The 23,734-nt window shown below is 40.7% G+C and overlaps 1 protein-coding gene across 4 annotated transcripts in view; it reads right to left on the bottom strand.

Moving 5' to 3' along the window:
• Nucleotides 1-2,382: 2,382 nt before the first annotated feature.
• Nucleotides 2,383-23,734, bottom strand: part of CTTN (cortactin) — a 34,917-nt gene continuing 13,565 nt past the window's right edge. For 3 of the 4 annotated variants that reach the window (XM_058161562.1, XM_058161557.1, XM_058161551.1), the window contains 10 exons: nt 21,730-21,840; nt 19,765-19,875; nt 15,393-15,503; nt 14,073-14,128; nt 12,848-12,917; nt 11,411-11,559; nt 7,385-7,474; nt 6,189-6,372; nt 5,636-5,704; nt 2,383-4,103 (listed from right to left, as the gene is read on the bottom strand). In XM_058161562.1, the coding sequence (XP_058017545.1) occupies nt 3,967-4,103; nt 5,636-5,704; nt 6,189-6,372; nt 7,385-7,474; nt 11,411-11,559; nt 12,848-12,917; nt 14,073-14,128; nt 15,393-15,503; nt 19,765-19,875; nt 21,730-21,840 (1,088 nt within the window). In that variant the 3' untranslated portion in view covers nt 2,383-3,966. The remainder of the gene's footprint in view (nt 4,104-5,635; nt 5,705-6,188; nt 6,373-7,384; nt 7,475-11,410; nt 11,560-12,847; nt 12,918-14,072; nt 14,129-15,392; nt 15,504-19,764; nt 19,876-21,729; nt 21,841-23,734) is intronic. The other variant, XM_058161546.1, reaches the window with a different exon arrangement.

The following is a 23,734-nucleotide window of genomic DNA, read 5'->3' as shown; positions in this document are numbered from 1 at the left end:
TTGCAAATTGTCCCAGCCATTCCCATTGAGTAGCCCAGAAGCAGCACCTGGCTTCAAAGATCACTAGCATTTTATAGTATATAATTCTGATTTCCAAATAGCTTTGGATTCCAACTGGAACTGTGACAAGCATAACACAGCTGATTAAATTCCACGCACGAGCTGTCAAGTCTAGGTAACAATACTTTCAAATTATGGAACAAATCCCCGCAGTACGACAGAGAATACAAGCAACACAGCCAGTTACATTCTGGATTGCATATTTTGGATGGTATCTCCCACTGAAAGAAGCTGAAGCATGAAAAGGCCTACAATTTTATTTTTTATAGTAGGAACAAAAAAGATTTCTTTGGTTACAATTCCATTCAATCAACAACTTCTAATTAAAATGGAAAAGGATCATCTCCTATTCTATGGTTTTATTTAAACCTTCTCTGCTCCAGGCAATTGAGAGAAACTTCAGTATGTGCTTATTGAACTAAGAGAAAAGCCCAGTTTGTGTGCATTTAGTTATTTAGGATCCAATCTGGGTCGGTCACTGGGACCAGAGGTTTTGTCTTCTGAGTTTTTGGACTTGTGCTGGAGCCCATCTTCAGGATAATTCTCTCTAGCTGAGTGTGTGTTGCTTTATGTGTGGTATTTGCAGTACCTGTTGTAACTTTTTAGATATTGATTGGGGTGCCTTTTAAGTTGTTAACTGTCTTTTGCTTGTGGTGCCCAACATTCGCCTTCTAAGTACTTGATAGGCTGGTGTTAAATTAGCAGTCCTGTTGATTGATGAGGGGGCCAGTTTCCCAATCTTCAATCACTTTCCTGGCTGTTTTTGTGCCTGCTCGCCCAACAATCTTAGTAGCTGCAAAATTGAATGTGTGTCCTTGTTCATTGCAGTGTGAGGCTACCAATGAGTTCAGATCAGAGGTGGGTTTCAGCAGGTGTCTGACTAGTTTTGGAGAACCGGTAGTGGAAATTTTGAGTAGTTCAAAGAACCGGTAGTAAAAATTCTGACGCCCGCCCCCATCTATTCTCTGCCTCCCAAGTCCCAGCTGATCAGAAGGAAATGGGGATTTTGCAGTAACCTTCCCCTGGATTGAGGAGGGAATGGAGATTTTACAGTATCCTTCCCCTGGAGTGGGGTGGGAATGAAGATTTTACAATATCTTTCCCCTGCCACACCCACCAAGCCACGCCCACTGATTCAGATCTCCTCCTGATAGCTCGTGTTCCTGCAACCTGATGTTTACTTCCTCCCCATCTGTCCTACATAGTCAGAAGCATTCCATGCAGGGGATTTGGTAATTACATTGGAAGTATCTCCTACCTCCAAGTGATCTTTACAATGCATAATTTGTCCTTGTATAGTAGTCTCTGGGCAGTGTGTTATGCCTACTTGCAGATCTTGAAAGCTGCATTCTACAGCTTCCAAAATGTTTTTGATGTATGGAAGGGTGTGCCATGAGGTTGGTCTTGTTTAGTTATTCATTCAATTTCTATAGCTGCCCATTTTAAAGTCAATGATTCAGGGTGTTATTTCATACTCAACTGGTTTGCTTTTTAGTGTATAGACAACTACAGTCCTTGATGCAATACCACAACTGAACACAAAATTTCTGTTGCTAAGCAAGGCAGTTGTTATGGGAGTCGTGCCCAATGTTACAGCTTTTTTGCCATGGTTGTTAAGTGAAGCACTACAGTGAAAGTGAAATTATGCAGTCAAGCAAATCTGGCTTCCCCCATTGACTTCGGTTGTCAAAAGCTCGCTAGGAAGGTTGCAAATGATATTCCTAGGATCTTGGGACATTGTAACATCATAAATACATGCTGCTTGCAAAGCACTCGAAGTCTGATCATGTGACTGTGTGGATACTGCAACTGTCATAAGTGAGAACTGGTTGCAAGTCACTTTTTTCAGTGTTGTTATAACCCGGAACAGTCATTAAATAAGTGGTTGTAAGACAAGGCCTACCTGCATTCAATGAACAATTTTTCCCCTTCTGCTATCCAAGAAACTCCTATTTTCAGAACACACTAAAACAACTGGAATTTTGAAGAGACCAGTCCTCCAACAAACTTTTCCACCTCTTCTCTCTTTGGGACTGTTCCACAAATTACAAGACGGGCTGGCTTCTACTTTATATTTGTCCCCAATGCACAGGACTATTGAATCTATTACTCTCTTGGAATAATTGGTGCAAGAAGATGCTCCTTTCGGTGACAGATAATTTAAAAACCAGGGCAAGAATATCCTTGTCATGTTTTTCCCACTGAGACTCCACTTCAGTAACTGAAGATAAGAAGGTAGAAGGCATTTCACCCAGCAGAAGGCAATACGTTAACATTCAGTTTATGGCTTAGAATAGTTCAGACACAAAAATATCCTGGGAAAATGGTTCCAAAAGTTTATTTGAATATTTAATTTACAAAAAAAAGAAAAAGAAAAAAAAAGAAACAGGAATCATATATTCTAGTTGCTGTCCTATGCAAACTGAATAAGCTAAAACTGCATATAAAATCCATGCCCACTTAACATACTATTATCAATGTAATTATGAGAAAGCAAGGAACCGGTGGGGAAGATAATAGAAAATAAACATTACATACATTCTTCTTAAGAGATTGTCTAAGTAGCCAATCCCATCCATGATCACTTCTCTCTACATTCCATATTTCTTTAGATACGCTGCATGTTTACCACTCAATAGAAACATTTTTTAAATATTTTATTTTACTTAATTGCTTGTCTTTTTTTTTCATTCACTTCTTTCCTTGACCGATTTATCCCTGAATTTCTCTTCCCAAACAGAAATGAACAAGAAACACTGAAGACACATCTACTGTATGCTGTCTTTGGTAGGGATGCTTATGTGGTTAAAATCAGTAATTAATTCTCAATTTATTTTACAGAAGTTATGGCAAGAAATTCAGGATTACATTTGGCAAAAGACAGAGAGACCTTTACAGTTTGTCTGAGTGTTACTGGCAGTCAGAGCTGAATATGTAAAATGAGTCATCTATATTGTTTAAAAATAGCAATTTCCTCCAAGGTTTTAACATACTCTTAAGAGCAATATTCCTTTAGTGAAATATAGCCAAAAAAACAGATTTACTATAGAGGAAGCCATCTCATCCCATTGTCCTCTTTGCAAATCATACAAACTGGAATTAGTGCTGCATATCCTGCCTGTTTTATCATCAAGGTGACAGGCTGAGAGCGCTCGAGAGGGCACGTCATGGAAACTTCTAAATCTCCAAGATCAAAAATTTCACAGTGTTCTAGGTGCATGAGAGAAAGAGCAGCATAAACAAAACTTACATCGCAAAGCCATGTGAGGCTTGCATCAGTTCCTTATCAGAACTTCTGGAAAAGTTCAATTGAGCTTTTGACTGGACTGTGCACTTCCCAAGAATATGAATGAAAAATAAGCATAGCCTTCTATACTGGGTCCTTTCTGACATTGATATAGAATAACTTCCCATGAATGTTTGCCACTAACTGCAAGCCAGCTAGCATTTTCCTCTATCCATACCTGCCATGTTCCCAGTAAGTGGAAATGTGACCTAGATACGACAGGTGAGAGCTGGAAAACTGACCATGTTCAGTACAAGAACACCTGGATATAATTTGTACAGTACAAATGAAACATGTACTACTGTCAGAGAGAACTAAAAACTCTAGAGGGAGAACAATCACCGTCACCAATTTGGCAAAGGAATCAAGAAACCCCTTTTTCAAAATTAAAAAGTATGATAACAGGCTGCAGGGCAACATAGAGTCACAATATATTAGCAATTTCTGGACCCATAAACATTGATAAAAGCATCAGCGAAGTATTTTAAAAATAAAAGGAGCATGATTAGATCCTTTCAATCTCTTCTCCTGCACCAAAAAAAAAAGCCCCACATGATTTGTAGTGTAATAAGTCAGATGAATGATCATGGGATTAAGGCATAAATGGTAGACATCCGTTTCTATTGTCTCAGCTCAACATAATTAGCTGGGAAAAGCCCATATCTGCCTTTGCAGACTCCTCTCCACCAGCCATCATCTATCATTTCAATATTGGTAATGATATCATCTGGATCAAAGGAAATCTCATCATCCCCAGCTGTGGGAAAAAAAACGGAAATGTTAGAAGGTTTAGCAGAAGGACTTTGAAACTCAGGTCAGCTGATTGTTTTTCTACACCCCCGCCCTACGTTTCAACTCCCATGGCATCCTAGAACGAACCATCAAATAAAGGCGTGAACAGAATCATTTTAAAGCTAAACAATTGAAATCCAGAGAGAAACACCCGAATAAAAGGAAATCCTCTTTACCAGACAGAAACCGAATCTAGCAAGAGATCAAGGTAGTAGCCTAGATCTTTGTAAATTAAAAAGTATGTCTTTTGGACAGGAGAACAAGTCCCACCGAGCCAGCCTTGCCTCTATCAGGAAGGAATTCCAGACTTTGGGAGTAGCCACTGGCTAAGCCCCTTTCTATGGGCACTACCTCGTGGACACAGGGCAGCCCCACTCCAAGAGACTCCACAGACTTGGCTCAAAAGGGAAACCATCTTTTCAAACAAAATATACGTTTGTGTTTCACAGATTGCAGGTGCTGAGAAACAAACCGGAAACACCTTCAAATTCTGGGTTTTTTTCTAGCACCCGAAAGTCAAAGCTTATCACCACCTCCTTCCAAGTAGGTTATAGTTTAAAAAGCACTTTTGGCATTCACAGGTTATCCGATAGGCTCAGCAGAAAATGCACAAGCCAGAAAAGTGAGAATAGCTCTTGCTCAAAACTTTCAGCAGTGGCTCCTCCTCTGAACTCAGAGTAGCTATGCTCAGATAATGCACAGGCAGAGCTTCTGAATTAACACATCAGGCCTGGTGGAGACTTTATACTTAATAGCAGCTTCTAGAAGAGCCCACTCTGTATCTCATTCTAGTAGGTCATCCTCAACCTACGACCACAATTGGGACCAGAATTTCCGTTGCTAAGCAAGACAGTTGTTAAATCACACCAAACTTTTTTCTTTTTTGGCATGATTGTTAAGCAAGTCACTGCAGTTAAGTGAATCTTGTAGTCATTAGGCAAATGTAGCTTCCCGTCCCCACTCCCGACTTTGCTTGTCAGAAGCTGGCTGGGAAACTCACAAATTATGCTTGTGTGACCCTCAAGACACTGTAATCAGCATAGATACATGCTGGTTGCCAAATTTGGATCACATGGGGATGCTACAACTGTCGTAAGTGCAAGGACCGGTTGCAAGTCACTTTTCCCAGCAATGTTTTAACTTTGAGTGGTTGCTAAACGAATAGTTGTTAAATTGAGGGTTACCTACAGAAACATTCTATAGAAGCAGCTCTTAATGAAAGCATGATGAATGGACATGAACATAGCAATTAAACAGACCTTGTTTTGGTTCCAATCAGCAAGTAGCCCAGGAGGATATAAGCAGCACATCCCAAAGTCAACTGGTGCCATTAATAATGATGTTGCTATCATTATTATTTTTTCCAGAAAATCCAGAAAAGGTCATTTGGAAGAGTGTGAACGTCTAGTCCACCAGAGAATACAGAGAATTCTGTAGAAATCTGAGCCTAAATACGTTATGAACTAGAACTATAAAACTAGCTATTGTGTTACTTACCAGCCTGATAATCATATAGGGCTATAGCTGTTATTCCAAGGTCATTTTCATATTCATAAGAAGTTTCATCTAAAGACAAAAATAAGTTTCACTACAGGACTTTCAAATCATCCATTCTGTACACAATCTGGCATTTATGAAGGTCTCCTTAGTGGAACAGTTATATTGAATGCTGAGGAGTCATTCATATAATAGTGGCATTTTTACTGTGCCCATTGGGAACTGCTAGTTAAGCAGTAACCTCACAATTTATTCTTTGTTTAAGTTCCATGCTCCTTGAAGAGGCTTCCTTTCAAATATTTATTTGTGTTGTTAACTAGCATCGATTCACCTATATCGAGCCCTGCAACCAAGTGAAAAATTTGACAGTGAATGAGTTTTTTCTCATTTTCAGCCTATTTTGCTTCTTAACATTTCTATCTTGCCTCTTACCTCTAAGCAGTTTAAGGCAGCATGCTGAGTTTTCCTTATACTGGCCAGACCCGTGTGATCACATTCTAGACCAACATGGAGTCACCCAAAGATTCAGAAGTGAAAAGAGAAGCTGTTTAACCTGCTTGATATTGATTTCCTACTGCGGCCTCTTCGTACACGGTTCCCGATTCATAGCTTGGCTCTCTCTGACTAACTGCTTCTTGATAGTCAGATTCTTCAGCTTTGCTGTCCTGTTCTGGCTCATGTACATTTGGAAGACTTGCATTGGAGTTTTTGTAACCAGATTCAAAGGAGGCAGCATCCTGCACAAATAAAAGCAAGCATTATGCAAGACATCAAGAAGAATTTATGAAGAAGTTCCGTGCTGCTGGTGCGACCATTACATTTCTGGTGATATTTTATCCTGCAATTCACCATTCTTGAAAATATTTGATTATGAACATTATCCATGTTCAATCTATTAAGCAAAAAAAACCAGAATAATAGGGCACCTTGCACTATTCCCAAAAGCAGTGGGTAGGCTGGGGCAAAAAACCTACATCAGATTTCATCTGGAATGTAACGTTTTTTCACTTTAAAATAATTTAACACAGAGGCTGATTTCAATAGTTAATGTTATTGGGCTGCCTAGCAGATACTTTTTTTTAAATTTGCATTTATATCCCGCCCTTCTCCGAAGACTCTATGTCAAGCAATAGTCTTCATCCATTTGTATATTATATACAAAGTCAACTTATTGCCCCCAACAATCTGGGTCCTCATTTTACCTACCTTATAAAGGATGGAAGGCTGAGTCAACCTTGGGCCTAGTGGGGCTTGAACCTGCAGTAATTGCAAGCAGCTGCTGTTAATAACAGACTGTCTTACCAGTCTGAGCCACAGAGGCCCTATACTTAGTCAGTATTTATGCCTCATTTTTCCGGAACATACTTAAAAGTGGGGCAATCTATACAGTAGTATAATAAATAAAGATGGCTTGTGCGTTTTGTGCAGGAGCACCCAACCTGATTGGCAGCACATTTGAGGGCTCAGAAAAGGTTGTCATCCTACCTTACCCCCACCAACATTATGGACTTCTCTACCATATTGTTATGTATAACTAGTCAAGCCTGATATAGATAGATGTTTGATTGGTTTATATAGTTAAATTAATCTAACCATTGTAGCTTTTCCAACTCACAATGATACAGGGCAATCTATTAAAATGGATTTACCTGCTTTGTTTATTATTTTACTGGGAGAAGGGAATGAATGGCATCAATATGCTACACAAAATGCTTTAGAAAAAGGACTCTGACATTGAACTAAACCAACCTCGTAGATTACATTTGATGGCACTTTTTCTTCCTCTGTTTGTGCAGCTAGAGATTCAGGAGGATTCTGTGTCTTGGATTTGGCTTTCTCCTTTTCAAAAAAAGAAAAAAATAAGGTCTGATTTGCAAAAACTATTATGTAGTTTAAACATACATCAATATGTACAAAAGTTATTTTTTTAGGTAAATTATGAAAAACCATCTGGCTACAGATGGTCCAATTTAATCACAGTTATTTGAGTATACACATTCATGGTACAGAAGACTAAAACTGAAGGTAACCAATAAGCAAGAAGTACTACCTTAGATTATGATCACCCTGGGTACTGATTCAAGTGATTTTCAGTTCTTCATGATAGGACTACAATGGTGAGGAAAAATAACTGAGGCATGGATGCCACTTCGAGGGCTATAATCATGAAGTTGGAAGTGAGGGGAAGAGGGCAATCGTAATTTTTGTTATTTGTACAATGACATCATCATGATTTCTTACAGGTGCCTAGCTTGCTCATGAAATGCCATTATTGGGTTTTCCATCCCAATTTTGTCACTTGGAATGAGATGGCTCATGCATTTCTTCCTCCATCACAGCCTTTCTCTGAGGATTCCATAACATGTAATTGTATTTGGAGTACCTCCTTTTTTAAAAAATTAGGATGTTGTGTTGCTTTGCTGGGAACCAAAATTCAAACTTCAAACTCATACAAGTCCTTGACTTACAAAGGTTCCTTAAATGATGATTCAATGTTATGATGGCCTTGAAGTTACAACCACTGCAACACCCATGGGACTGCAATTCAGATGCTTGGCAATTTGCTCGCATTTACGAGAGCTGCGCCTCTTGCGCTGTGATTGTGATTAGCCACTTTCCCAGCTGGCTTCTGGGAAAGTGGGAAGCAAAGCCAATTGGGGAAGCTGGATTTGCTTAATGACCATGTGATTCACTTATGACTATGTCAGTTACTTAACAGCAGTGATGATGATTGTAGTAAAATCAGGTCTGATCACTTGATAAAGAACCATATTATTTAGCAATTGAAACTCCAGTCCCTGTTATGGTCATAAGTCAAGGACTACCTGTATTTTAACACATGTCCATGGAACACCACATATTTAAATACTGATAAACTGCCCACAGACACAACCTCTTGGGTCAGAAGGCAAACTATAAACACGACATATAAATTCATGTAAATATTTTATGAATCAAGTCTATAAATCTTCCTCCTGCCTTGTTGACCTCAGAGTTGAGGTTTATTATTTTCCATCTTTAACAGGGATTGTGTGAGGTAAATTAAGCCATTAGTGTACTTGTGCATTGTATTTCACAAGGCACATGTATTATACAGCAGACAGGGAATTTCTTTTTACATTAATGTCTCAAAGAGACACTGTGGGTGGCGCAAGACAGCCTATGCTGTGAACGGCTGCCTGCAATTTCCCCAGATTATCTTTAAGATGCCTTTCATGTCTTAAATGCATTCTAATAAGGTAGCAATCAAGGAGCAATAATCTATAATTAAAACCATACACGGAACTACCAGGTTGCTTTTCCATTTCTTTGATTGAAATGACTTTTTTCCTGCAACCCAGCACATAAATAAAGTGCTAATTTTTATACAATAAAAATATATTTTATACAATAAGCTATCTTATTTTTCAAGAACCAAAATGACTATAGAGAAGATAGCATTCATCTCCCTTCAATAAATTTAGTACATCTTTTTCAGCAAGCTCTGCATATTTTATGGCAAATCTACCTCAGAATGGAATGCATTTCCTGGTAACCATATTTTACCAGAATGCAGCTAATACTTCTCCTATCTTTCTCTTTAAATTTATCAGTGAAATGTAGTCTTATGACACTTGTTGAGGTCAACAGTTTAACAGAATTCAACAGGAGTACAATGATATAAAAGTCCTGGCTAAAGATCCTATATATAATATTATATTAGTATACATCTTAATGACAATAATATAACAAATGTAATTTTAATATAATAGCCAGTTTGGTCTAGTGGTTAAGATACCAGGTTAGAAACCAGAGACTGTGAGTTTGAGTCTCGCTGTAGGCATGAAAGTCAGCTGGGTGACTTTGGGCCAGGCACTCTTTCTCACCCAGCCCATCTCACATGGTTGTTGTGGGGAAAATAAGGGGAAGGTGTGCTGGATACATTTGCCGCCTTGGGTTATTTGTAAAAATAACAAAGGCAGGATTCAAATAAATAAATAAATAATCAATACATAAAACAAGTAATTGCCACAAGAGCAATGGCCCCCAACCTTTGGGTACCAGGGTCCGGTTCCGTGGAGAGAGGTTTTTCTGCGGACCAAAGGGGACGTTGGTTTCGCATTCTGCCTGCATCCCAAGGATGGCGCTCCACCTTTTTGATGGCCGTTTCTGGCATGCCACAGCCCAGTGCTGCCCCATCCCGGGAGCTGGGGACTCCTGCACTAGAACTGGAGTGTTAGGGATAGGTCTTTCCCACAGGCTACAGATCTGCCTCCAAAACAGATTGTGCTATCAATAGAGGCAGTACAACTGCCTTTGTTCATAATAGGAAGGCCAATGTTAAAGGCAGACATTTGTTGAAAGAGAACAGATCTATTGCTTGCACCACAAAGGCTCCCCTCTCCTCGAGATGTTACTGTAAAATTCTCCTCCGTATAAAAGTGTAATTTAACAAAGGGCCATTATAGCATTTACGCAAGATTCAAGTGTTAATTTATTTAACATGAAACAGCATCTCTGATTGAATTTACCCTGAATATCATATTTGGAAAGCTGGCCATTGGTCTGTGATACCAGTTCTGGTTCTACAGATACTGCTGGTCTTTTGTTTATCCTGCATCTGCATAGAGCAGGGGCGTCAAACTCAAGGCCTGTGGGCCGGATTTGGGCCATGGGGTGCTTACATCTGGCCCACGGGGCTGGCCTGGAAATAGAAAATGACCCTTGGTGCCTCTGGCAGCCAAAACAGGGTGCGTGCTCTCCCCACCCCATTTTGGCCGGCAAAGTGCTGCAGGAGGCATCCTTCCCATCTCCCCCTCCCTCCCGCCCCCGGACGGCCCGTGGAGGAGAACTACAATGTTGATCAGGCTCCGAAGAAATCCAGTTTGACACCCCTGGCATAGAGTGACAATTTCTTATATTTTATATGATTTATACGCAACAGATATCAAATTGTGTGGCTCCTTAGAAAACAACTACAGGTAATCCTTGACTTGCAACCACAATTGAGCCCATTTTGTTGCTAAGCAAGGCAGCTGTTAAGTGAGATTTGCCCCATTTTACAATTTTTTTTACGATAGTTGTTAAGTGAATTACTACAGTTGTTAAGTGAATAATGTGGTTATTACTGTTTCCCTAAAAATAAGCCCTCCCCTGAAAATATTTAAACGCATGCGCAGTTGGTGCCCGCCATTTCCTCTGGTTAGGGTTGGGGAGACAGAGCTGGAAATCAGGTAACTCGGCAAGAGGATCCCCGTCTTGCTCCATGTGCCCCAAAATTAATAAGATGTCCCTGAAAATAAGGCCAAGCGCTTATTTCGAGGTTCAAAAAAATATAAGACAGGGTCTTATTTTCGGGGAAACACAATAAATGAATCTGGTTTCCACCACTGAAGCAATCTGGGAAGGTTACAAATTGTGATCACATGGCTCTGAGGCACTGCAACGGTCATAAATACATGCCCGTTGCCAAGCAACTGAATTTGATCACCCGACTATGGGGATGCTGCAATGACTGTAGGTGTGCCACTGTAACTTCAAATGGTCACTAAACGAATGGTTGTAATTCAAGGACTACCTATATTCTCGTAACTCTTTTACAGTCCATAATTTAAATACTACTAAATACTACTTAGTTACATAAGGGAGCTTTTAAAGAAAGCTGACACATACATACTGATGTCAATTTTACTCTCACTCAGAATTTACACTTGCAATGGTGCAACCAGTCAGGAGAAGATGGGAAGAGCAGAAGGGATTGTGAGATAGACAGACAAAAGTATGAATTTCACCAACTTCGAGTGTCCTCCTAGCCTCTTCTTGTTCCTCCTTGTCCTTGGCCATCCTTTGAGCTCTTTCAATTTCCGCCTTTCTTCTGTCTTCTTGTTCTTTATCCTTAGCTAGATTTTCAAAGTTAGCTCTGATGTTGCTCGTTTTGGCATTTGCTATAATGGTTCACAACATGAAAACAATTATCCGATAAGCCATTTTCCCCCCCTCACAAATCTTCAGAAACAATTCCCAATCATTTGCTCTCAAAATCCAGACTAATTATTTAGTGTACTGGTCAGACTACAAATTATTCATGCTTATAAAAGATCACGAGGTGTTAAGAAGAGTAATTCGTTCAACTTCCTGACAGAAACAGTTGCCACAAAACATGCATTGGCTGAAAGCTTAACCTGAACCCATCTATATACTACTAAAGCGCTTGTGTCTGATACTTTGCAACCTTCAATTGGGTGAATCTTTGTCAACAAAGGTATCTCAAAGAGGCTATTCTGCAGATTCCTGGGACCCATTTTTTCTCAAATTTGGAGAAATTGTGGCTGTTTCAGTGTCATCACGGAGCTTTTGCAGTCATGTGATTCTCATTCTCAATGACAGCTTCCAGGCCACTTGTCCAATCTCTCAATTCCTTCCCCTCCCCTGCCTGCTGGGAAAGGGAAGGGAGAGGAGAGGAGGGAGATTTATGATGCTCACTGCCAACTTCTCACAAGAAAATTCAAAGGGGGGGAAGCCAAACAGGAAGTCAAAGTCACTGGCCACCCCACTGATTTTGTTTTCTTTGTTTAGGTAAGGAAGTATCTCTGAAATGATATCCCCAAAGGTTCACGGGTTGTCTAGTCTTACTGATTTTAAATTAGGAAATGAAAGGTAGCTCCAAATACATGACTAAAGATAGGCTGACACATTCGGTTTAAATAACAGCCCTGCTCTCTAGGGATTGTAGGCAGAAAACAAGAGCTGTGGTGGTGCAGTGGTTAGAGTCAGGTACTGCAGGATACTTCTTGGCTGCTGGCTGCAATTTGGCAGTTCAAATCTTACCAGGCATAAAGCTGACTCAGCCTTCCATCCTTCCGAGGTGGGTAATTGAGGAACCAGATTGTTGGGGGCAATATGCTGACTCTGTAAACCACAGTGCTGTAGAGCACTGTGAAGTGGTATATAAGTCTAAGTGCTGTTGCTATATTAGATGGCTATCCCAAAGGTGTTTTTCCAAGAGACAACTGGGCTTTCTGTTTTTTCTTTGAAGATGTTTTGCTTCTCAAGAAGCTTCTTCAGCTCTTAGATGGCTACTTGACTTCTGTTTTTTTCACTCACACTTTAAAAGCTAGACATTTCAAGACTTGTTATCAGCTCTTTGCTGATATAATGAGAGCTCTGAGATTTTTAAGATGTTAAAGGAAACTTAACTATATAATAAAAAAAGCATGAAAGGGGGGAACTTACCAGCTTCTACTGGTTTGGTCTTCTGGTATGTTGAAGATAATTTCTCAATATCTTCGAAAGATGATGCATTCTATCAATACAAGGAAATGGAAACCAGTTCATATAAAACACTGTTCCTCAACATTGGCAACTTTAACTCCAACTTACTTGCTGGTTGGAGAATTTTAGAATTTGAAGTTCACATACCTTAAAGTTACTAAGGATGAGAAACACTGACATAAAGAAACAAAAATAAATTCCTTAGACAAACTGCAACATTTACTTCTACATCTTAAGTAACTCAGATACACAAGTTCTTCTCAGACATTCTGAGATGAATTTGTATAAGACAGAAAGATTTTTCAATTTTAATCTTACTCTTAACTCAGAAAGCTGCACTAAAACTGTAATATGTTCATACTGTATACACAGACACAAAATAGAATAACAGAGTTGGAAGGGACCTTAGAGGTTTTCTAGGCCAACCCCCTGCTCCAGCAGGAGACCCTATACCATCCCAGACAAGTGACTATCCAGGCTCTTCTTAAAAGCCTCTAATAGTGGAACACCCATAACTTCTAAAGGCAAGCTGTTCCACTGGTTAACTGTTCTCACGGTTAGGAAATTTCTCCTTAGTTCTAGGCCTATTCCAACTCTGTTATTCTATGATTCCTGCTAGCCAATTGTTCCTTTTCTTTTCACACTTGCACTAAATTGTCTAGGCTTCTGTTATAAAGCAAAAATCTTAATAATCTGTATAAAACAGCTGTGCGTGTTTCAAAAATAACATGCAAGGGTTCAGAATTAATGCAAAACAAGAACAACTTTGGGCTGCTTTATTGAGAAGCAGAAAGTTGCTCTGGTTTGCATGAATTCTACTCATTAAAGCAGCCCATCTTTTTTCATTCTTGCACATGTACCTAAAAGATTTGCTGCTTTGTGATCTGAATTAAATATAGGCTGCTATAATAAGTCGGTTCATTAAAGTAGCTGTATCTCTCCCCCCACCTCAACTCCCAGTTTTGAACACAGGAACTTTTTTAAAAAACCTGCATGATTTATTGAACAGTAGAGAGGAGCCGGCTCTATGTGAGATCTGAAGCAGCTCTTCATAACCTTTTCTGTGGACTGCACAGTTCTACTTAACAAGACAAGAATGTCTTCAGAGAAAATACCCTTTATGATAATAGAATGATTTTTAGTGTTAGTGGAAAATTCTAACCTCATAAGTCATTTAATTCAATACCTTGTCCATTCGATCTTTCTGGACACCATACTTTCCACCAAATCCTTTAGAATAATCTAAAAACAGAACAAAAGTGATTTATTGTAAATGCTTTTCTCTCAATGGCTACCAAAAGGATGTTCATGCACGAAGTACTCAGTGACCGCAGCCAAGGCAAAATACAAAATAAGTAGATGCAAAAGGAAGAGTATATATTCTGAGGGCCCCAAAGCATTGGCAGGTATGCAAGTGACAGCAGGCTAAAACATGCTTCCACATCCATTGGCTGAAATGAAATCAGATCCAAGCAAAGAAAGAGGTGCTCTCCCTTAAGACACCTGCCTCAGGCCACCTCCGCAGTGCAGCTTCCAGCAATCATCATATTGTTAGAGGAGAGATTGAAGTCAGACATTCTGCCTCTTCGTGAAGGCCACTATTTCAAGGCATTACGTGCTGTTTACTTAAAAAGAACAAGTATTGCGAATGTCTTAAGGATTTAAAAATAATGGCCATGTTATGTTTTTAAAGACTGCCAACAACAATACATTTAAATGCTGGACAAACATGTTTGTGCTGGACACACAGTAGTAAAAATCACAAGGATGAATCAAGTATTATTATTTTTTATCTCCTGCTTACTTTGACTTTTTACAGACAGACGCAATGCACATATATATTACATAGATACACGGTTTTGTGAGAGAAACATGAAAAGCTGGAATTAAGTTTATTTACCTAAAATGTTAATGATATAATAATTCCAGATGCGCTCATGTTAACGAATACACTGCATGAAGCAAGTTATTACTCAAATAGAAAGTTCTTATCTAGCTGCCAGCAGAGGTATATTTCTAATGGGAAAAAGTTAAAATCATTCCACAATCATTATCATATAATATATAGCTATATCATCAACTTCAGTACTAATCTTAGCAAAGGGATTTTGTATTTTCATTTTGAAAGTATTTTTATTATAATTTTCTGTAATTAGTAAAGAAATCTGGAGTTGTGTACTAAAGATATAGGAGCCAAAGGATTTACTGGCTGGATTATGGAAAGGAAGTAAGTGCTGTGATTAAAAATATACACGGTATTGAGCACCTCCAAAGTTTGCTGGAATGTACACCAAGCAGCACAATTAGATGGGATAATGCACTGTCATTCAGCACATACAGGATTATTAACATAACTGAAGGTCACTTAATTATTTCCCTGATGTATATGCAAAGGAAAAAGAAATTAAAGTTGCCATGCATTATATAGGGCTTTGCAATGAATGAGCAGCTTAGGTCTGGGTTAGAAACGACGGCTCTGGGTAAGAGTTAGAAGCGGAAACTCTGCCTTGTTGTGACTCGTGCTTCGCTAGTTTCTCCTTGTAGTCAAAGCCCACAGCTGATGGGTCCTGCCTTTCAGTTTGAACACCAAATTTCCCTCCGAAACCACTCTTATAATCTGAGAAATTCAGTATATAAGGATAAGGGGGGGAAAAAACACCAAGGGAAGGAAGGAGATGGGGAAAAGAGGAACATGTTTAGATGCAACATACATGAGCTAAAAAGCTTGTTAAAAACAGTTGTGGAAAGGGGTAGGGGAAGGTTTTGTCTAAAAACAGGTTATTTACCTGTAGATGTTAAGTTTCGAGAAATAGCCTACACTTTTTTTATAGACTGTACAATTTCATGCTGGAGCTTACAGCAATTCCAAATTGAAGTGTTTCTTGCTATTGGGTATACGTATAACACTCACACATCCAACATAGCAGGAGATGTCTTTTTAAAACTTTCTCTCATATGCTCATTTTCCAGAGGCACGTTTTGAAAGAGGAAAGTATCAGACGTGCAATTACTCCCCACTCCACTTTATCATCATCTGAAGTTCAACAGTCCCTTCAAAATGTTAAGAAGCATGCAGTCTGACACAAAATGGTTAAATTCCCACACAATATACAGTAGTTACGAACCTGAATGTAAATTCTGCATTTATATTCAGGTGTGGAATATAACACACAGACACAAACACACATTTAACCAATGTAATATGCCAGATACACTAAACAAATTACAGTTTCTTATTTTGCTTTTAATCTTGGTTCAGTGTGATTAGAGAGAGCCTAGAGCCGAGGGAGACCACTGTACCTCAGATTGCCGGGTGCGAATCCCTCTTTGTGAGATGGGGTCATAGGTGCCAGATGGGTTTGCTGATCACGTATCTGGCTCCTTGCTGCGTGACAGCTGCCCTGCCCGAGCTCCTGGAGGTGCTGGCCGGGGTGGCAGTGGAGACCCCCAGACTTTTAGTCATGGGGGACTTTAACTTGCCATCGTCCGGCCCGTCATCGACAGCAGCTCGGGAGTTCATGGCTTCCATGACGGCCTTGGACCTGACCCAAGTAGTTGATGGCCCTACTCACATTGGGGGTGGCACTCTGGACCTGATTTTTGTCTCTGGTCAGTGGTTGAGAGATCTGGACTTAAAGGAAATAGTCACTGAACCTTTGTCATGGTCAGATCACTCTCTTCTTCGCCTGGACTTTCTGACCGCCATTCACCACCGCAGGGAGACGGAGCCGACACGTTGGTTCCGTCCCAGGCGCCTGATGGACCCGGAGGGGTTCCGGACGGAGCTTGGGCCATTTCCTGAGAGTCTGGCTCACGGCTCGGTTGAGGAACTTGTTGCGGCCTGGGAACGGGCCGCGGCGGGGGCCTTAGACCGGGTCGTGCCTTTGCGGCCTCTGACCCTGCGCAGGTCCCAACCGCCCTTGGTTCTCCGAGGAGCTGAGAGGATGAAGCGCGGAGAAGACGCCTAGAGAGTTCCTGGAGGTCTAGCCGTTCAGAAGCTGATCGGACACTAGTGAAGTCCTATACTAGGACTTACCTAGTGGCATTGAGGGAAGCGAGGCGTAGCTACGCCTCCTCCCTCATTGCATCGGCAGATAACCGCCCAGCCGCCCTGTTTCGGGTGACCCGCTCCCTCCTACACCAGGGGGAGCGGGATGACCCGTTGCAGGGACGTGCTGAGGAGTTTAACGGTTATCTATACGATAAAATCGCTCAGCTTCGGGATGGTTTGGACCAAGATTGCGTGATACGGGTGAGACGGCTGAGGGTGGTCTTGGTGACATTTTATGGGATGAGTTTGACCCTGTTGCTCCGAGGACATGGACAGGTTGTTGGGGAGGCTGAATGTCACCACATGTTTACTGGACCCGTGCCCTCCTGGTTGGTGCTGGCCACGCAGGAGGTGACACGAGGCTGGCTCCAGGCGATTACGAGCGCTTCTTTGGTGGAGGTGTCTTTCCGGCCGCCTTGAAAGAGGCGGTGGTGAGGCCCTCCTCAAGAAGCCTTCCTGGACCCGGCTGTTTTAGGTAATTATCGTCCGGTCTCCAACCCGCCGCGGCGAAGGTTGTTGAGAGTATGGTGGCATATCAGTTTCCCTTACACCTGGATGAAACTGTCTATCTAGACCCGTTCCAGTCCGGTTTCCGGCCCGGTTACAGCACGGAGACGGCTTTGGTCGCGTTGGTGGATGATCTCTGGAGGGCCAGGAATAGGGGTTGTTCCTCTGCCCTGGTCCTATTAGACCTCTCAGCGGCTTTCGATACCATCGACCATGGTATCCTGCTGCGCCGGTTGGAGGGATTGGGAGTGGGAGGCACCGTTTATCGGTGGTTCTCCTCCTATCTCTCCGACCGGTCGCAGTCGGTGTTGACAGGGGGGCAGAGGTCGGCCCCGAGGCGCCTCACTTGTGGGGTGCCGCAGGGATCGATCCTCTCGCCCCTTCTGTTCAACATCTACATGAAGCCGCTGGGTGAGATCATCAGTGGGTTCGGTGTGAGATACCAGCTGTACGCGGATGACACCCAGCTGTACTTTTCCACACCGGACCACCCCAACGGTTATCGAAGTGCTGCCCCGGTGCCTGGAGGCCGTACGGGTCTGGATGGGGAGAAACAGGCTCAAGCTCAATCCCTCCAAGACAGAGTGGCTGTGGATGCCGGCATCCCGGTACAGTCAGCTAAATCCGCGGCTGACCATCGGTGGCGAGTCATTGGCCCCGATGGAGAGGGAGCGCAACTTAGGCGTCCTCCTGGATGAACGGCTGTCTCTAGAAGATCATTTGACGGCCGTCTCCAGGAGAGCGTTCTACCAGGTTCGCCTGGTGCGCCAGTTGCGCCCCTTTCTGGACCGGGAGGCCCTATGCACGGTCACTCACGCTCTTGTGACGCCTCGCCTGGATTACTGCAACGCTCTCTACATGGGGCTTCCTTGAAGGGCATCCGAGGCTGCAGTTAGTTCAGAATGCGGCTGCGCGGGTGATAGAGGAGCCTCGTGGCTCCCGTGATAACACCCATCCTGCGCAGGCTGCACTGGCTACCTGTGGCCTTCCGGTGCGCTTCAAGGTTTTGGTGACCACCTTTAAAGCGCTCCATGGCATAGGGCCGGGTTATCTACGGGACCGCCTACTGCGACCAGATACCTCTCACCGACCCGTGCGCTCTCACAGAGAGGGACTCCTCAGGGTGCCGTCAGCTAGGCAGTGTTGTTTGGCGACGCCCAGGGGAAGGGCCTTCTCTGTGGGGGCTCCCACCCTCTGGAGCGAACTCCCCCCAGGACTCCGTCAACTTCCTGACCTTCGAACCTTCCGTCGCGAGCTCAAGACACATTTATTCATCTGTGCAGGACTGGCTTAGATTTTTAAATTTAGAGGGGTTTTAAATTGATTTTAAATATTTATATTTTATATTTATATTTCTATTTTTAATAATTCGGGCGCTAGAATAAGTTTTTTAAGGATTATTTTAATTTGTATATTGATATTGATGTTTTATATGCCTGTGAACCGCCCTGAGTCCTTTGGGAGATAGGGCGGTATATAAATTTGAATAATAAATAAATAAATAAATAAGTGCAAATTTAAAATACATACAATCCCTGCCAGATTTAATTGTCTGCACTGTATAGGTACTTGCAAACATAATTGGTACTGGAAATTATGTTGCTTAGTGGGGCAGTCATTAAGTGAGTTGAACCTAATGTATGACCTTTTTGTTGCGGTTGTTAAGTGAACCCCTGTGGTCATTAAGCGAATGCAGCTTCCCCCATTGTTTTCGCTTGTCAGACGCCCGCTAGGAAGGCTGCAAGTGGTGATCACGTGACCTCAGGATGTAAATACATATTGGTGGCCAAACACCTGAATTGGGACACTGTGGCAATTGTAAGTGCAAAGACCGATCATTAAATCACTTTTTTCAGGACCGTCATAACTTTCAACAGTTATTAAACGAATAATCATAAATTGAAGATTACCTGTAAGCAGTTGCTCATGAACAAGTTGCATTTTGTGTAAAATAGACTTCCTCAATTCCTACTGCTTTAGCCTTTTTTAGATACTACTGAATTGCCAAATGAGTAGGGCAGCCCTATTTTCATATCTTTAAATAAAGGCTGGGAGAGATAATTCAAGAAAAACTGAATAGCTCTCCTCTCCTGTTTTAACAAATTAAGATTAAATTTCCTCTTTCTGATTACAATCCATCTCTCCCCCCCCCCCCACAACCACCCAGCTCACTCTAAAATTCCAGGAATAGTAAAGTGAGCAGCTATGCACAAAAGCAATTGCATGCAGTAGCAATTAGCCGTATTTATTTACCTATTTCTATTTTTAACTATCAAATGTTATGCCCAATAGTGCATGCAAAGCTTATTAATAAATGTACCTTTTTGAGATTCGTGCAACTGTACTTTTTCCTGGTGATCCCAGCCAAGTGCACATTTATCCTGTCTGTCGGTCTGTATGCCAAATTTTCCACCAAAACCTTTCGTATAGTCTGTGTAAAGGAAACATAACAAGATGTTATTTGGATCTTATCGTTGACTAAGAAGTCGTTTTCAGTGGGGGGTTTTTTAATCCAAAAGAAAAGAGCAAGAAATCCAAAACCTTTGGACCAGTCACTAAGTCTCAGCCCAGCCCACCTCACAAGATTTTTGTTGTGGGGAAAATAGAGGCATGGGAAGGAGTATTATATACGTTTGCCACCTTGAGTAAAGTAATAAAGGCAGGACAAAACTCAAATAAATAAATAAAAAGATATATGGATAACATATAGAAACAAGAAAGGAACAAAGAAAATACTAAAAAAAAAACCTAATATGCCAAAATTGTAATGTATTCATTGCATTCTAAGCATTCATTGGATTCAGACTTAAATATTGAATGTGCACCACTAGCAATTTTGCAATTTCAGTCTACAATGTTGCCTTTGAAAGGCTTATGAGTAATTATAATATAATAATCAGCCCTCTTTTGTTTTCCAACCAAATAATAGTGGACAAGGTTATTAATACATGTAAAATAACAAAAGCCCACATATTCAAAAGTATAATTAAAGCATATTTACAAAGTAATTGTTTGGTTTACATATAAAGCTAAGCCATATGTACAGTAGCTTGGCATGAATAGGATGAATGAATGGAATAAATGAATAAACCATTGGATATTTTGGAAAGAAAACTATAACCTGAAACTATGGTCCATTAATAGCCTAATTACAGAAGTTCAAGGCAGATACAGATAAAAAGGGAGAGACAACAAACCCCCTTCGCCCAAGAATTATCTAAACAAACCATGGTGACTTTGCAAGACTGACTGTCTTATTTAACAAACTCTGGCTTGGTAGGATGTCTAAATGCAGTTAATTGTTTAACTTAAGTCAGTAATCCATAAAAGCATATTCTTGTAAAAAGCAAAATCGAAGCAACCAAACTTGTTGGTGGCTGCTATTTATACTGGATGTCAAAGACCGGCAGATATTTGCTACATCAAATTATGAAATATATAGCCTCACTTCTTCTTCTGATAGTAAAACATCAGTCTAAACTATGCATAATAAATGAAGGCTCTGATCCATCATGAAGTTAGCTGAAAAGTTCTGTTTCAGCCTTATTTTTATTATCCTACCAGACCTATTGAAGGAACTGACTAGATTTTATTGTTCCAAGTCATTTTGAAGGCTTTTTTTTAATGGAGAGTCAAATTATAGTAACAAACAATCTCTTAAATCCATTTTTACGACAGAAAAAAGGGAAGAAAGGATTTTCACAGAATAGTTTGTAGATTTAAGACTTGAAAGCAGGGGTAAAATGCTACTGGTTCGCTCCAATTCGGGCGAACCGGTAGTGATAAAAACTACCTGTTTGGGTGAACCGGTAGAAATAAATGCTCTAAAAAGTAAAAAAAAAGGTTCCGACATTCACAGCTGTGCCACGCGATCATCGGAACCTTTTTAAAAACTTTTTAAAAGCATTTTTTTACAACCTATTCGCCCGAACTGGTAGTAAAAAATGCTTTAAAAAAGTAAAAAAAAGGTTCCGACAATCGCACTGCACAACTGTGATCACCGGAACCTTTTTTTTTTTTTTTACTTTTTTAAAGCATTTTTTTACTACCAGTTTGGGCAAATAGGTAGTAAAAATGCTTTAAAAAGTTAAAAAAAAAGAAGTTGGCCACGCCCAGCCAGTCACATGACACCGCCCCACCAAGCCATGCCCACAGAACAGGTAGCAAAAAAAAAATTGCATTTCACCACTGTTTAAAAGCCTTGGTTCATGCAGACATATTACAATTTCAGGTTTAAAGAAGGTCAACTCATAAACAATTTCATGGAATAAAATAAAGTAAAAACCTTTCTGCGATTCATGTTTTTCAGTTTTGCCCTGGTATTCAAAGCCAACAGCACTTTTATCCACTTTCTCTTTGTCCACACCATATTTACCACCAAAACCTTTAGAATAATCTGGAGATGGGAGTAAAAAAATAAAGTCATTCATAATAGTACAAACTAAAGACATTGGACTGTTTATCATTTATTCAGTTCACTTTTACTGACTCTTGGCATGGATAAAAAAAATTACTACAATCATTTAGCCAAAGGTTATTTTTAATGGAAAGAGTTGCAGGTTCAGCTGAGTCATCAAGAGATGAGACTCTGAGGGTCAGTTGGAGGAAGATGAGCTAGAGCAGGGGTCTCCAACCTTGGCAACTTTTAAGATTTGTGGACTTCAACTCCCAGAGTTCCTCAGCTAGCTTGGAGACTCCTGAGCTAGAGCAAGTTCATTTTAAAGACGGATTAACCCAGAATTTGATTTCCTTTAACTATGGCTAAGTATGCTTTCAATGCACATGCAGTAAAACTAGAAGAGCTAAGTAGGGGGTATGAACATGCATTTGTAAACTGTGAATATGGTCTTATAAACTGGCTGTCAGATAAGGGAGTGATGTACCTAGGATCAGTTCTATGCCAGAGGTAAGTCAACAATACATGTTCCAAGTGAACCTTTGTAGTTAAGTACAAAGAAGTAAGCAACCTATTCTATGATTTGAAACCTGTTCCACTATAGCAGAGAAGTTTGCCATTCCTTCCAATAAGTTTACAAAAAGACTATATTTCTGGCAGCAAGCTCTGGTGATATCGCTTGAGAAGTATCAGAATTCCGAACAAGGTGTAGTATTTATCATATAAATTGTCTGAGTGACTTCAGGAAAGTCTCTATCTTTCAGCCCAAACTACCTCAGAGGATTTAAGTTATGCTTCCTTTATTGTTTAACCTAACTTTAACAAACAAGTAACTAACGGAAAGTAAAAAGGCTGGAACACAATATTATTGGTCTTTGAAAAGTGGTCTTAAGATGTATTTTGGGGAAGTTTGCCTTAAAAAAGGTTTAAGAACCATGCAGAAAATACATGAATGCATATGAGCCACCAATTCAACTTAATTCGAAACTAATGTAACAATCATAAAGCAATTAAAATCATTTTGGCCAGAAAAATCGAGAACCAGACTTCAGTAAATGCATACTCTGTGCCCTGGAGACAACTGCCTAAAGGGAATGCAGTAAACTATATGCCACAATCTATGCTGTATAAAAGATACTTTGAATTACAACTTCCCAAAAAACAGAAAGTGAAAGAGATGTTTGCAAAAAAATTTCAAATTCCTATCAAACTCCCACTTTTTCTGACAGAAATGCAGACAAAATTTAGAAGGAAGCAGAAAACTAATACAGTATATATTCAGATCTATGTTAGTAAGATCTTACTTCATTTAGAGAAGAGAGGATTAGAAACTTCAACTCTGCCTTTTTTTCAGTGCAAATCTAAACATGTTTGTTTAGACATCAAATCACACTGGATTCAATAAAAAAATTTTAATGACTCAATGCTCTTTCTAGGATAAAGATGAAATTTGAAAGTATTTTTCGCACTATAAGATGCACTGGACCGTAAGACTCACATTAGCTTTAGAGGAAGAAAACAAGAAAAAAAATCTGCCTCTGCCTCTCAGCATTCATCTGACTAGCATCCTTGCATCAAACAGTAAACAGCCTGGTCAGGTTCAGTACGTTATGTCAGATCCAGCATGTGGCTAGTTAGAGCTCCGCGCCATTGCGCCCACCAACAGTCAACTGAACTGAGCTGCTGCTGCCAGGTAATACTGGAGCCTTTGCTGCCGAACAGCTGATTGGCGGTTGGATCGGCCTCCTGGAATACCACTGATCAGCTGTTCTAGGCAGTGGCAATCCCCACCTAGAACAGCTGATTGGTGGTATTCCGGGAGGCTGATCCAACCGCCAATCAACTGCTTGGCAGCAAAGACTCCAGCGTTCCCCAGCAGTAGCTCCAACCCCGC

The sequence above is a fragment of the Ahaetulla prasina genome, chromosome 1 (genome assembly GCF_028640845.1).
Source record: "Ahaetulla prasina isolate Xishuangbanna chromosome 1, ASM2864084v1, whole genome shotgun sequence".
In the NCBI taxonomy this organism is placed as follows: domain Eukaryota; kingdom Metazoa; phylum Chordata; class Lepidosauria; order Squamata; family Colubridae; genus Ahaetulla; species Ahaetulla prasina.
The sequence above is the reverse complement of the archived record's forward strand: the minus strand, read 5'-3'. Positions and strand labels throughout refer to the sequence as shown.